This window comes from Oryza sativa, chromosome 9 (assembly GCF_034140825.1).
Source record: "Oryza sativa Japonica Group chromosome 9, ASM3414082v1".
In the NCBI taxonomy this organism is placed as follows: Eukaryota; Viridiplantae; Streptophyta; class Magnoliopsida; order Poales; family Poaceae; genus Oryza; species Oryza sativa.
The window spans coordinates 11,984,150-11,997,881 of record NC_089043.1 but is presented as its reverse complement, the minus strand read 5'-3'; the positions used below and the strand labels follow the sequence as shown (position 1 = coordinate 11,997,881).

The window sequence follows — 13,732 nt, the reverse complement described above, 5'->3', positions numbered from 1 at the left end:
GTATGCCGATTCTACGGTCCCCACGATACTACAAAATATTATTTAAAATAACATGGTTTGAAAATAATGTAAATAAATATGCTCAAATTTTTATAAAAGTCAGTTAAATATATCAAAACCAACGTGGTTTCTCTTGATAAATGTCTCTATTTGCATGCCATATATCATTACTACATTTTTTTATATAGAATGGCTATATATAATTAATATAAATATTAATTAAACATAAAAAAATAAAATCTCATAGTATCCCGATACTACGATACGATCCAACGATACGATATTACTTTTAGCAAACGATACTACCTAGTATCCAGGTCCTGACAACCTTGGTGTTAAGGTAGTCCCATCCACAGCCATTAAAAAGATCCAAAGGTATATATTTATTATTTTAAATACATTGCATTTTTTCACTAGCATGCTTTGCAATTGATTAAAAAGACTAATAATATTACCTATGTGTAGGTTACTATTATTAAACAATGATAATCAACAAGTGCAGCATAGTGGATATTCCTGAAACAGTAGAGCAATGGAAGAGGAATGATACTAAATGCCCAATTATGGTGAGTCAAATTTCCAGTCTCCACTAAATGCCATTATCTTATAATTACAAAGTTTTGCATTTATCTGGGTGGCACAAAATTAAAATTATAACAAGTAACATCACATATTAGAAGAGCCAAATTAGTTTTGGATGAGAATAGTATCGAAAGAATAGTATTTGCATATAAGACACCGAGTGTTTCTAGGTAAGATGATAAGAAGACTTTGGGTGGAAAGACAGGTCATGGATTCAAATCTTTCAAGCCACATGCACGCTAACGTGGAAAAAGAATCTTGTAAGTTATTTGAAACAAATAGTAAAATACAAAATATTTTTTTAGAATATTTTTTGATGCCCACCAAAATAAAAAAAAGGGCTGCACCCTACAAGTGTCCGCTCTAAATTTAGAACCGGCACCTATAATAATGCCATTGTGCCAGTTTTAGAACTGGCACCAATGAGGCATCTCAACATGACAGCCTGAATGGTGCCAGTTGCTCGGCACACGACACTTTCTGCAGTATTCACTACTAGAAAAAGAGTTTTTCTTGCGGCAAAAATTGAATTTCGCTGTCGTCATGCAATGCCAACCGCCAGTAAGCAAAGGCCAGTGAAAATAATGAATTTTCACTAGCGGGCAGCCAGCCGCCAACCAAAATCGAGTTTCACAGGTGGCGTGTTAAGACAACCGCTAGAAGAAAAACCGTCTTTGCTAGCGGTTAAGTTTAGAGGATCTCCAGTGAAAACATTTTTTAGGTAAAAAAAATTGAAAATCAGCACCGCTAGCCACCACGGCCGCATGCACCGCCCAACGCCTAGCCCTGCCACGGTGGATCCCTTGCCACCGCTGAGCCCCATCCCCAGCCGGTCACTGTCGCCACCGCGGAGCCTAGAGAGGAAAGGCTCCCCTGCGCCACCTCACTAAGATAAGCCCGACAGTCGCCACCAGATCAATCGCCCGCAGGAGTCCCCCCTGCTGGTTCGCCTCCTGCACGAGTCGCCGCCGCCGAGCCTGGAGAGAAGAGACTCCCCTTCGCCAGAGAGAAGAGACTCCCCTTCACCACCCCGCTCCAGATCTAGAAAGGAGAGAAGCTAGGCTCCCCTACACCACCCCACTCCGCTGAGCCTTGCCGCCTCCCTAACGCCCTACTGGGGCAATCACCACCATGGACACCGCCTTCCAGATCCACTCTCGCGAGGGAGAGCTTGGCCGGCCGGTGGTGGATCCGCCGCTCCTTGGCCCACTGACATCGGATCTGGAGCCCTTCATCGCCTCCCTAACACCCTGCCGGAGCCGTCGCCGTCATGGCCCCCACCCTCAGGATCCGAACTCGCGAGGGAGAGCTCGAGTGGCCGGCAGTGGATCGGCCACTCTGTAGCTCGCTGACGACGGATCCGCGGAGGCCAATCATGTTTCGTTGCTGCTATCGCCGCCACCGAGCGGCATCACCGCCTAGCCCAACCATGCACCGCCGGTTCAGCCCCACGCGTCACCACCGAGTCCCCTCCTCGCTGCCGCTGCCGGTGGACCTGCCACCGGTGGGAAGGGAGGAGGAGATGGGTGCGATGACCGACAGTGGGTGAGCAAGGTGCTGCTGGTGCTGCTGGCTAGTAAGATATTAAAAATTGAAGTTTATGACAAGTAAAATTTCTTATGTCCAATAACAATTATTTATTAAAAGTCAGTCTATAAATTCACACTAAGTATGATCCTGTATGTCACGTCTGATAAATTCATCCCGAATTAAAAATCATTCTCTAAAAGGAATAATAGAATTAATTAAAATTCGAAAAGAAATTGGCAAACACTAAAATACGTACAAGAAAAATTCGAATGTGGCCCGGAGAATTTTTGTTAAATTCTCCTTGGTCTAAAAGGAGCCCTCAAATTTTACTTGAATTTTCAGAGCACCGGAAATAATTATTAAGTAACAAAAACAATTATCAAAGTTTATTAAAAAGAAAAAGCTAAAAATAATCCCTCTCCCTCCTTTGGGCCAAGTCTGGCCCAAAGCCTCCCTCTCTCTCCCTCGGCCCGCGGCGGAAGTCCTCTCTTCCTCCCTCTCTTTCTCTCCCTCTCCTTCTCTCCCTCCTTCTCTTGGGCTCCCCTTCCCCTCGGCCCAGCTTCCTCCTCCCTCTCTCTCCCGGGCTGCCTCTCCCTCCTCTCCTCCTGGGCCGGCCGCTCGGCCCAAGCCGCGCCCCCTGCCCGAGCCGCCCCTCCCTCCCGCGTGCACGCGCGTCGCACGCGCGCTGAGCGCGCGCCCCGCGTGGGACCCGCCTGCCAGGCGCTTCTTCCTCCTCCCGCACAGCTCCTCTCTCTCTCCCGTGAACCCTAGTTTCTTGCTCTCTCGAATCCGCGCGATTCAAGCGTTGGATTCCAAAATTAATTGGGGTGAATTAATCCCCTTTCCATCCTCTTTGATTTCCCCCGTTTTCCCCCTTGAATGGCGCCCCCAATCGTCGGGAACGGCCGCGCTTTTCCCGGCCACCAACCATGGCCGCCGGCCGTGTTTCCCGTCGCCGTTCCGCCCTCTCCCGTGCCCGGCTCCCTCCCCCATCCTATAAAATGGAACCACCTCGGTACGTTCTCCAGTTTTAGCCCCCTCCCGCGCTCTCTCGTGGCCGCCCCGCCTCTCCCCGCCGTCGTCCTCTCTCTCCCGTGCCGCCGGCCGCCTCCAGCCGCCTCTCCCTCCTCGCCGGAGCGTCGTCCGGTCGCGCCGTCGCCGCCAGCAGCGTCGCAGCTGCTTCCCCTCCACTGGCGTCGCCTCCGTTTCACGCGGAGACCACCGGAGACGCGTCCCCGCCGGCAACCAGTGGCATTGGTGCCACTGTACTCCCTCCAGCCGGCTGCTGTCCCTCGTCGGAGCGTCGGCCGACGTCGCCGTCTCCTTCGTCGACGCCGTGGCATCGTCTCCTTCCCCGGCCACACCTCGGTTTCGCCGGAACACCGCCGTGTCGCCACCAACCCCTCCACCCGCCTCGCCGGAGTCCTCCGGCCGCCCGTTCCTCCTCGCTTGTTTACCGGTCAGCCGCGGCACCACCACCTCCGGCATCGCAGCGGCAAGGTCGCCCTCGGCCTCGCCTCCCCTTCGACCGAACCCCTCCGCGGTCCATCGTCGTTGTCTCCGTTCGTTCTCGTCGTCGACGTCCCGTCGGTCGCCCGGCTCGTCGTCTCGCGGCGCCGCCTCCGTCATCGTCATCGCAGCGGCGTGTTCCACGTCGTCCCCGTCTCCGTGCAGCCACTGCCGGCTGCCCTCGTCGCCTCCTCGCCGGCCCCGGTCGTCGTCGTCGTCGTCCTCTCGTCGTTTCCGGTCGTCGTGGCGTTCATCCCTCCGTCGAGACATTCTCGTCTGCCGCCCGCGTTTCGTCAAGTGTGCAGCAGCCCCGTCGTCATCTTCGTCCTCAGCTCCGCGTCGTCAAGCCTTGTGCCGGCCGCGTCTCGCCTTCGTCCAAGGATCGCCGCCGAAGTCGTTCCCTCGCCGTTCGCCTCCATCGTCCCTGAGCTGTCTCCGCCGCGCCCGTTCGTCGTTGTCGTTCCCACGCCTCGTCGCGTGGTGGTAAGGATCCCTCTCCCTCGCTGCCCTGTCCTCGTCCTTTCGGTGTCGCTCGTGCCCGTTGTGCGGTTGTCGGCCCCGGTACCCGTGTATCGGTGTCGGCAGTCGTTCGCTTGTGCGCGTGGTGACCGTGTTAGTGTGTCCGCTCGGTAGCCGCGTGGTTTCCACGTGTGCAGCTCGCGTGGTGTCTAGTGGAGTCCGTTTGTCGGCTACTCGCCTCGGTTGACACACGGGGTCCGCTTCCGTCGACCCGTGGACCGTCTCTGTGTACCCGGTCTACCGCGGTCCTTTAGGTTGACATGTGGGGTCCGCATGTCAACGGCGCAGCCTTCCTGTCTTTTCCAGGCTAGCGCTTACACATGTTTTATGGTTGCAAAGCCTAATTATAATAATCCGCAAATCTCCATATAACAGCATTAAACTTCGGATGATCATATCTTGGTCATACGAACTCTGAATCGACCCGTTCAAGTCTCCTAATGTTTGTTATAACCTAAAGAACCGTGTGCTTTCTTTTTATGTATTGTTATTGCTTCTTTATAGGCTTGTAGCTTTGCTTGTGTGCTTCGCGTAGCTTCTGTCGTTCCGGAGGTTCTCGAAGCGTGGTTTGTGGTCGTCGCCGAAGGTTCGGAAGGCCGTTCTCTCTGAGCAAGGCAAGTCACATCATCCTTGAGCATATTGAATCCCAGTTTATAAAATTATTTTGATTTAAATTAATGCATTATCGCTTTATTTAAATTCCTGCGTTATCACTGTTTTATTTAGCCATGCCTATTTACCTTTGTTATGACCTTATTATTATTGCTATTGTTATTATTACCTTGTTCACCCTAGAATAAACAAAACCCCAACTAGTGGACACTCTATTCATGGTTCCACTAGTATGAATTTAGGTAGATGCTTCGCTGATTAATTAGGCAACATTAGGTGGTTTCATAACTCTAGACTTTGGGAATATTCATATCACTTGGACACTATGGAATGGTTGGATTATTGTGGATTTGGACGCACACCTCCCCCTCTATTCAAAACCCTCAAAATGGTTTTAGGCTGGGCTCGGGGTGCATGGTTTTGATAGTAGCACCTCGGCCATATAAGGACCGGTCTTCGGGCCTCTGTTGCAAAGCACTACCGTACTTCCACATGTCTAGTGGGTAAGGCTTAGTTTGTGGCTCAGTCTGGTTATAAACAAAAGTACACGGATGGAGATGGATGAAGTCGGGGGTCGATGGACATCTCTAGGACAAATGAAGGCTACACGAGCTGCGGCCCGGTAGTCGAGATGTCATGGCACAGGGCTGGTGTCCTGCTGCTAGGGGCTCAATCCTGCCTACCTGTCCCGGAGGTTCCGGCCGTAGGTGGGGTTGGGTCGGTACTCTTGTTTATGGCTAGGATGGGTTGGGAACTATGTCACGTCTTCTGTCCGTATACCGTGGTGGTATGTGGCACGTGGTTACACGTGAGGAAGATGTGTCTTGTGGGTAAAGATGTACACCTCTGATCAGAGTATAATCTATTCGAATAGCCGCGCCCTCGGTTATGGGCAAGCCGAGCAATGTACCCAAGTTAGTGTTTAATTCTTAAAATTTGCTTAACAACTAAAATGTGGAATGGTTGGCCTGGGTTGGCTTGGGACGAGCTGGGACCTAGGGTCGGGTTGCCAGTTCGGTCTGAATCATCGTAGGCCTTGGGTTAAGGCAGGTTCGTGAGGGTTCACGACCTTGATTAATAATACTGTGTAGCTCTAGGATCGTCTTTTTTTAAAATGGCTTTGGGCAACTAAGTGACTTTTAAATGCTGTTTTCTGCAAAACTTAACCCCTATATCATTACCCCTTGTACCCCCTTGCATTAATCGTGCATCCGCCGGTGTGGCTTGCTGAGTACTGTGGTTGTACTCATTCTTGCTCTATCTTTCTCCCCCCTTCAGTAAGAGAAGCTTTGGAGAAGAAGTCTTAGGTGGAGTCTTGGCTTATACCCCAGTTGAGCGCCTGTGAAGATGGAGCCGTAGGCCCGCTAGTCCGCTGCTGTTTATTTTTGATTGTCAGGCCTTAAGTGCCTTTGTAATAAGGTAAATATTATCGATATAATAAAGATGTGTCTTTTATATCATGTTTGTATGGTGTACCCTGGCTTTTCCTGGGACGGGGATTGATACACTAGCGTTCGGGAAAATGCAATTTTCTCGGTCGCGACACTGTATATAATTGCCACCATATAATCCTAACTTTAGAATGATATTGGGAAAGTGTAATCGAGACTGTAAATCGATTACTGCTCAGTATTTATTAATTCTAAATTTCAGAATTATTATATCAAGAAAAGTTGGAATTATATACTTACTAATACCTAATTTCCAAATTAAATTATACAAAATAGTAAATTAAAACTCTAACATAAGTACGGATTGGCTCTTTTTAGTTTTGAATATTAAAATTATTAAATTAACCAAACAGAAAGTAACATGAAGGATTCTATAGGTATTTGTAAATAATAATTTTGATATTTTCTGACCTGAAATAGAAATTTTGAGTTTTGTAAGTACAAATGAAATAAAACCATTTGTCTTTTGAACTTTAAAACAAACTTTGCATATATACAACTTTTAAGATAATTTAAAATAGTTAGCCTATCTAATAATTTAATTTATATGGTGCTTAAGTAAGTGCAACGCACTAGTAAAAAGGATTGTGGCACAACTACAGAAATAAAGATTGGTGCTGGTTAGGAACCCAACAAATGTGCCGGATTTCTGTACCGGCACCTAGAAGGTAGCACTGATGTGAAGAGAAATGGGTGCCGATTCCATGAATCCAAAAAAAAGCTGGCTCAATGCATGCATTTAGCATCGAGCAGCCCCTTCTCCCACATCCGCATATCATCATCCATCCATTCCATATCCATCTTGTTTACACCCGAATTTGGCGCCAGATTCGAATTGGGAAAATATTGCCAAAATTTGGAAGAGTCTTGGCTTCCTTTACAAAGCCGGTCTGACCGCCGTATGTTGGCCAGTCAGACCACTGCTTGTGGGCCAATCTGACCGGCGGCGTGTGGCTATGAACACTTTCGAAAAACTGGACTGACATATCTTGAGATTGACGAAGTTATCATGAGCGTTTTGATATCGACTGGTAGTTACCTACCACTGAAATAATAATTAGCTGTAAATGCGAACACTTGTGTCAAGTCTAGGACTTGAACCTGGTGGATTAGTTGTACCATAAGGAAACTAACTAGTGGAGCTACACTCAATTTGCTACCGTTTAGTTTTTTTTTTTACCAGAGTCATAAATAAAAAGTCCTATAGAGCTATCTCCGAGTCACTAACCAACCTGCTGAACTTCATGGAATCTTTCTCGTTGTAAGATGGGTCCTCAACGTCACGTAACATGTCTTGCAGCAGATCAAGGTCCACATCAATCATTTCACCATCCAATGGAGATGGTATAAACATGTCATGCTCATCTTCATCTCCTTCTTCATCATTGTCTGCACCACTTCTGTCTGCTACTGCACCACTTCCCAATTCTTGCTCTCCATGCTTCGCCCAACATGTGTATCCCTTCATAAATCCCCGTTGTATCAAGTGAGAGTGTAAATCGTCCACTCTGCTTTCAAACATATTCTTATTCTTGCAATCTCTACATGGACAACACACGGGCGAAGCTAGAGTGAAATAGAGAGGGGTGCCACATGCTTGCTTTACTCTGTTTTGGATCAAATTTAAGCTGATATGAATGTCTAACTTTGCACTGAGGGGGTGCATATATGGTGAAAAAAGATAAACTATAGCTAAAAAAATTTCTTGACCAGGTTCCTGGGTACCTCCTTTGAACATGTTGCTCCGCCCCTGACAACACATGTATTTGTTGTTTCTTCTTTTCCTATCCTCCTCCGCGGCGTTCATAAAACTTAATATGCCATCTCTATACTCCTTGCAATGAAGCTTCCAAGTAGTCGCATATATCCAACTTCGATCCATCGCTGCAAAAATGAACAAAATATTAGTTAACATCTTATAAGATAAGTACTACTAAATTAATAAGAAATGATTAGTACTACAAAATAAGTACTACAAAGTACTACAAAATTTGCCCCCTTCTACCTCCCACCAAAATAGTGAACGGTAGAATAACTTCAGACAACAGGAGAGTGGAGTATTTATAGTGTGTAAAATATATCTCAATCAGGTCAAAGAAACGATATCTCTAACGGCGGCGCACAATTATCTCTAACGGTCATAAATGAAAGCCCGTCACCGATATGAACTATTGGTGATGGGCGTTAACCTCATCTCAATTCGGGCCTTATTTGGAGCCCATCACCTATGTCATTCATCGCTGACGGGTTTAGTAGTTGGGCCCGATTGAGATATATGAGGTAATCTCAATCGGGTCTAACGGTGTGCCCATCACAGATGAGTGTCACCGGTGACGGGCTATAGATATATGCACCTTGATTATGTCTGTACGAGTACATCTACAATGGTGTTAATTTAGACCAGATTGAGATGACTTCGTTCTGACGGCCCACGTTGTCCAGGCATGTAAGGGGCCATCACAGATGAGAGTATCTGTACTAGTGATTACATTTTTTTTCAGATCTATTTTTGCCTTACAAAATTTTAGTAACTTAAATAGTACCAAAAATAGATGTTTGGTTTGCTATAAGGTTTTGCCCATACCTGTTCAAATTCTATCTTACCAATTTGCTAGTGCTAAAACTTGTCAAAGTTTTTACATTACAATATTTTGGTAATTTTGATATGGTAAAAATTGGCTCTAAAGCCCTAAATAACTGTACACTTAGTATGGCCATCATCAGTATATGAGCCCAAGGCGTAGTGATGTCCATCTGGTGACAAAACCGCTGATTAGTGGTGGTGCGCCAGGAGGGGCAAGGCACGTGCGTGCGGTTTTTTCTTTCTTTTTGTCTTTTTCCCGTTTTCTTTTTCGGTTTTTTTTTGTTAATTTTTGTTTTTCCAGGTTTCTTTTGGTTTTCTAATATATATATACATATTTTTTAATCTATAAGTACACAAAGTTTGTATATGTACGTATACAACTTTATGTGTGTACATCGTATATAAAATTTATACACGACATATATAAACTTTGTATATATATGTACACCATACACGGCTGTCAATGGTCGAGGCCGGGCTGCCGGCGTTCTGGTGGACCAGCCAGTTTCGACCTAATAGTGGGCTGGCGAGCGGCGGCACCCCAGCCAAGGATGAGATGGCAGCAATGGCCTGAGGATGACGGGGTGGAGATGATCTAGTCGAGGAGAGGACGAGCCGAGGGGCGGCAGCACCAGCCACCAAGCGCATAGCCGCAGATGACCAGATATCTGGACAGGACAGGGAGTCTGTTGCTGCCGCACAGATCAGGACGTGAGCGTGGTAGTTTTCAGATTTTTTTTTTCCTTTTTTTTTTTGGTTGTTGACGGCGTTTTCAGGATTTTTTTTCTTTTGCAAAAAAAAAAAAGATGTAAATGTAGGACGATATATAAAGCGTCTCACCCAACGTCTTTACTTTCATGGTGATTTTGAAAATTGAGACGACTACTGTCTAGCTAGTCTTAAGAGAAATGTCTTTATACATTCATCTTGTTGTAGTGAGAGGGAAAAGAGGAAGATGTATTTTCGCGTGCGATCCACTAAGAGACGCCTCACGGAGGGCAGAAATCGAATGGAGGTGGATAAGGTGGTGCTCAACAATGGAGAGGAGAGCTCCTAAAACAGTCCACGACAAGTATATGGATGTAGAAAGTGTAAAAAAAAAACAACAGTAAAAATATAATATTTTAAATTCTAGAGACTACATACAGAAGTTTTCAAAGTCAGTATTAATTAATTAATCAGTCAACTTATATCATTAAGCGCGCAGAGTTATATAAGTTCACACGGATTTGGAAATTATTGTGTACATTATTTTATCCCAAACCGTAGGGAATAATGTCTCCTATTTTGGATCAAGTGGGGGTTAGCAAACAACTGTTTCGGATCTAGCTCGGAGATTAGCGAAGTACCTGACAAAAGAATCCGATTTTAAAATTACGTAACGAACTACTGCAAGACTGACTCTTCATTAATTAACTACAAACAAATTAATGTCTATTTCGCGAACAGAATGTGATATTGTACGTGCGTACAAATGCAATTATTGTGTTTGAACATGTCAATATATACAACCCAACATTGATGGATGGACTGATCGACTACTTCCGAGTCAATATATATTTGCGTTCGTTCGAATGTGTGATTATTCAATGTGCAATTTTTAAACCTAAAATTTAACTTCAAATTTGTAATTAAATTTTTAGTGACATAAATTGCACATTCCTAAATGTTAAATTTCAATCATATATATTTAAGCATTTTTTGCACGTAATTGTAGCTTCTATGAATAGTAAGTTTATTTCTGGTAATTAGTTAATTTCTTTATGTTAAAATTTTTTTTCATCCTTTTATATAAGAAAAAAGAGGGGAAATGAGAACCACTGGACTGTCATCTAGCCACGAAAAAATTGACTAAAATTTCAGTACATCACATGAAATGTAGAAACTCCAATTATATTTAAACTACACGAGTATAAATATGTAATCGGAGTTTCTAGTTACATTATTATTTGCCAATACATTGAACATATGTAATATAGAACATATGTATTTACTGGATATTAGACATCCAAAACTGTGTAACGGTTAATTAACCAAAAAATACACGTTGGCAAGTCCAAAATTAAAGTTGAACATGCAAATCTTTTAGTTCACTTTAACTACAACTTTTCTTTATATATGATTTTAGTTCATATGTTATCCATGTTTTATTTTTATATTTTTTATGAATTTTATGTTTATTTCATGTTGAGGTTAGAATAATTTATTTGTTGTTTATCCTTTTATATATATTAAAGAATATACTTTGTTTAAAATAATAAGTATAGGGAAGTGACAAGATTTAGTCGATTTCCATTCAAGAAAATACAAAATTCTGAGTCGACTAAAACTAAATATATATTAACCTATGCTTTTCCCAAATGGCCCGGATCCATTTCTGCATGAAGGCGGACCAGCCGTCTATAGCAAGCAAGATGTTTGTAAAAATCACAATTTTCTCAAGCGGGAACGATATCCGCATGCAAAACGGAATTTTGCAGGCAAACAAGTTACGACGCCCGACTACGACATGATTTTTGGTGAATAAAATATAAATTCAATAAAAAATCTAGAAATTCTAGCCCAATCCGAGCTAAAATCAGCCGCTGCGACGGATTATTGTAGCCAACATTCGTACCAACGGATCCACCATCGTAGAGGTCCCAATGCTGAATTTGGTGTCACCAAGCTCCTCTGCACGCACATCCGCCATTGCCAAGCTCCACACGTTGAATCTGCCATTGGCAAGTTCCCCATGGCCCGATTCCACCGCCGCTGAGCTCCCAGTGCTGACTCCGTGATTGTCAAGCTTCCTTGCACTAGAAACACTGTTGCCATGCTCCCAGCATCGGATCTGTGTCGCCAATGTCCCTGCTACTGGATCTATCGTTGTCAAGATCCTCGCCAATCGATCCGCCCTTCCCTAGGCCGGCGCTAGCGTTGCTGCCACTCACTCCAATGCTGAAGGCAGATCCACCCTACGACAATTGCGAGCCTTCTACAGCTGATCTCGAGCCCGCCGCGCGAGGATAATTGTGAGACAAAGAGAGGGAGGGAAGAGGATAAGAGACAAGAGGTAATGGGGGGTAAAGGAGAGGATAGGGGAGGTGTGGAGGAGATAAGTCTCATGGGATTGGTATTCATAGTTTGTTACGAATTTGACAAGGTGGCCATTTTTTAATTCCAAGGCATTCCAAGGCAGACCTTGCTTGCAAAAATCAGATTTTTACATATGCACGTCTCCTTACTAGGCTTGCTTACAAAAATAGCCATACTTTTACATATGGCCGTCACAGGATGACCACTTGTGAAAATCAAGTTTCCCAAGCGGTTCTTGACCCGGGATTTCTATGCATTTTTACAAACGGATCTTATTTTTTCCCACTTATAAAAATGGAGGGTGTCTATAAAAATCATTTTCTGGTGCTTTTAAATTGCCAAGAACCTATTTTGACGCTGATTATAGCCAATAAAATACTAATATCTTGACATTATTTGAACTAGCAAATACAACAGGATTACACATATGACAAAATGCTAATGTTTAGACATTAATTAATTACGGTCTCCTTGTCACAAAAAAATCGTTCACAATTAAATATATACACACATGTGTATATTTCTACGTATAAACAAACACATCTTCGTGCACATTATACACAGATATGTACACTCTAGCTGATTTGTATGAAGGGATATATCTAATAATCAGCAAGCGGGTTTATCGATGAATTAATGCATCCGATGGTCAATATTCATCGTTATAACGATTCTAATTAATTAACCGTCTAATTCATCACTAACAACGACCATAATTATCATTGATAGCTTATAATGATGAACAGTTGTAGACTAACTAGGAATTTAGGCTCAAAAGCTGTGACTGGATTACTACGTAGCCGCAAAATCACTGACCCAATGTATCTAATTAACTGTTTTTTTATAATGACCTAACGTTTAACTGTTAAGATTACACAGTATTATTTCGAACCATTAATTAGTGATCAAGTTTGCAATAAATATGTATATATTTGAGTGATAGATCTATTCAAGATGCAAGAGCCCATTAATTGAGAGGAACTCCCATGAGAATGCAGATATAATGTGTTTCCATAAAACAATGACCCAAGCTATAGCTATATGCCAAATGTGTCATATACATAACCAAATTAAACCATATTAGATATGGTTGGCAGAACTGACAAACATATACCTGTTATACATTGATTACAACACAGTTGACTCAAGGTTCCACACGCAAGTAACTCGACACCAATGTATTTCCATGGGAGATTAGGAGGGGTCAACAAGACTTCATTCTTCTTCTTTCGTACAGTAATATATACATCAAGTAAACTTATATAGCATGAAAACCGTCCAGGATGTCTCTGCTCTTGTTCCCCTTTATATGTTATATATATGGAGTAGTTAATTAGAACGAGTAACCAATAAAAAATGTCAATCATCACGCGTATATGTGTGTGTGTATGAAAGAATTTCGTTGAGATTATATTACGAATAAAACTGAACGATTACGTGCACAAATAAAAAAAAATATTTTATATAAATATGTATAAAAGAATATTCTGTCATATGAAAAGATAAGGCAAATATTTTAGAAGCTTTTTTTACTCAAAATTTTTAAAGTTTAACATCAGTCTTATTTAAAACGATAGTTATTATTTTCAACCCACATAGAGTACTGCTTTACAAATTTCACAAGTATATTTATTGTATTTATATTTTTGCGTTACGTGGAAAACGCATAATAAGTATATAATTCTTCAGTACTCACACACCATATGCATTGCTGGGTCCACAATTATTTCTCTCTCTTGGATGACAACCAAATTAAGAGCTCATGCAAGGTGGTTGATACGACGTACTGCAGCATGGCGTACATACCTAATGCAACAAAGAAGTTTCCGTATATACACACACGTAATAATGGTTGTCTCGCTATAGA

At 43.4% G+C, this 13,732-nt stretch overlaps 1 protein-coding gene across 1 annotated transcript; it reads left to right on the top strand.

Annotated features, from left to right (window-relative positions):
• The first annotated feature begins 2,827 nt into the window (after positions 1-2,827).
• On the top strand, positions 2,828-6,212 carry LOC136351738 (uncharacterized). The gene is made up of 3 exons (XM_066304012.1): positions 2,828-4,104; positions 4,645-4,754; positions 6,031-6,212. Exons 1-2 carry the CDS (start codon positions 2,992-2,994, stop codon positions 4,747-4,749), a joined length of 1,218 nt encoding a protein of 405 aa, XP_066160109.1. The 5' UTR covers positions 2,828-2,991; the 3' UTR covers positions 4,750-4,754; positions 6,031-6,212.
• The last annotated feature ends 7,520 nt before the right edge of the window (positions 6,213-13,732 follow it).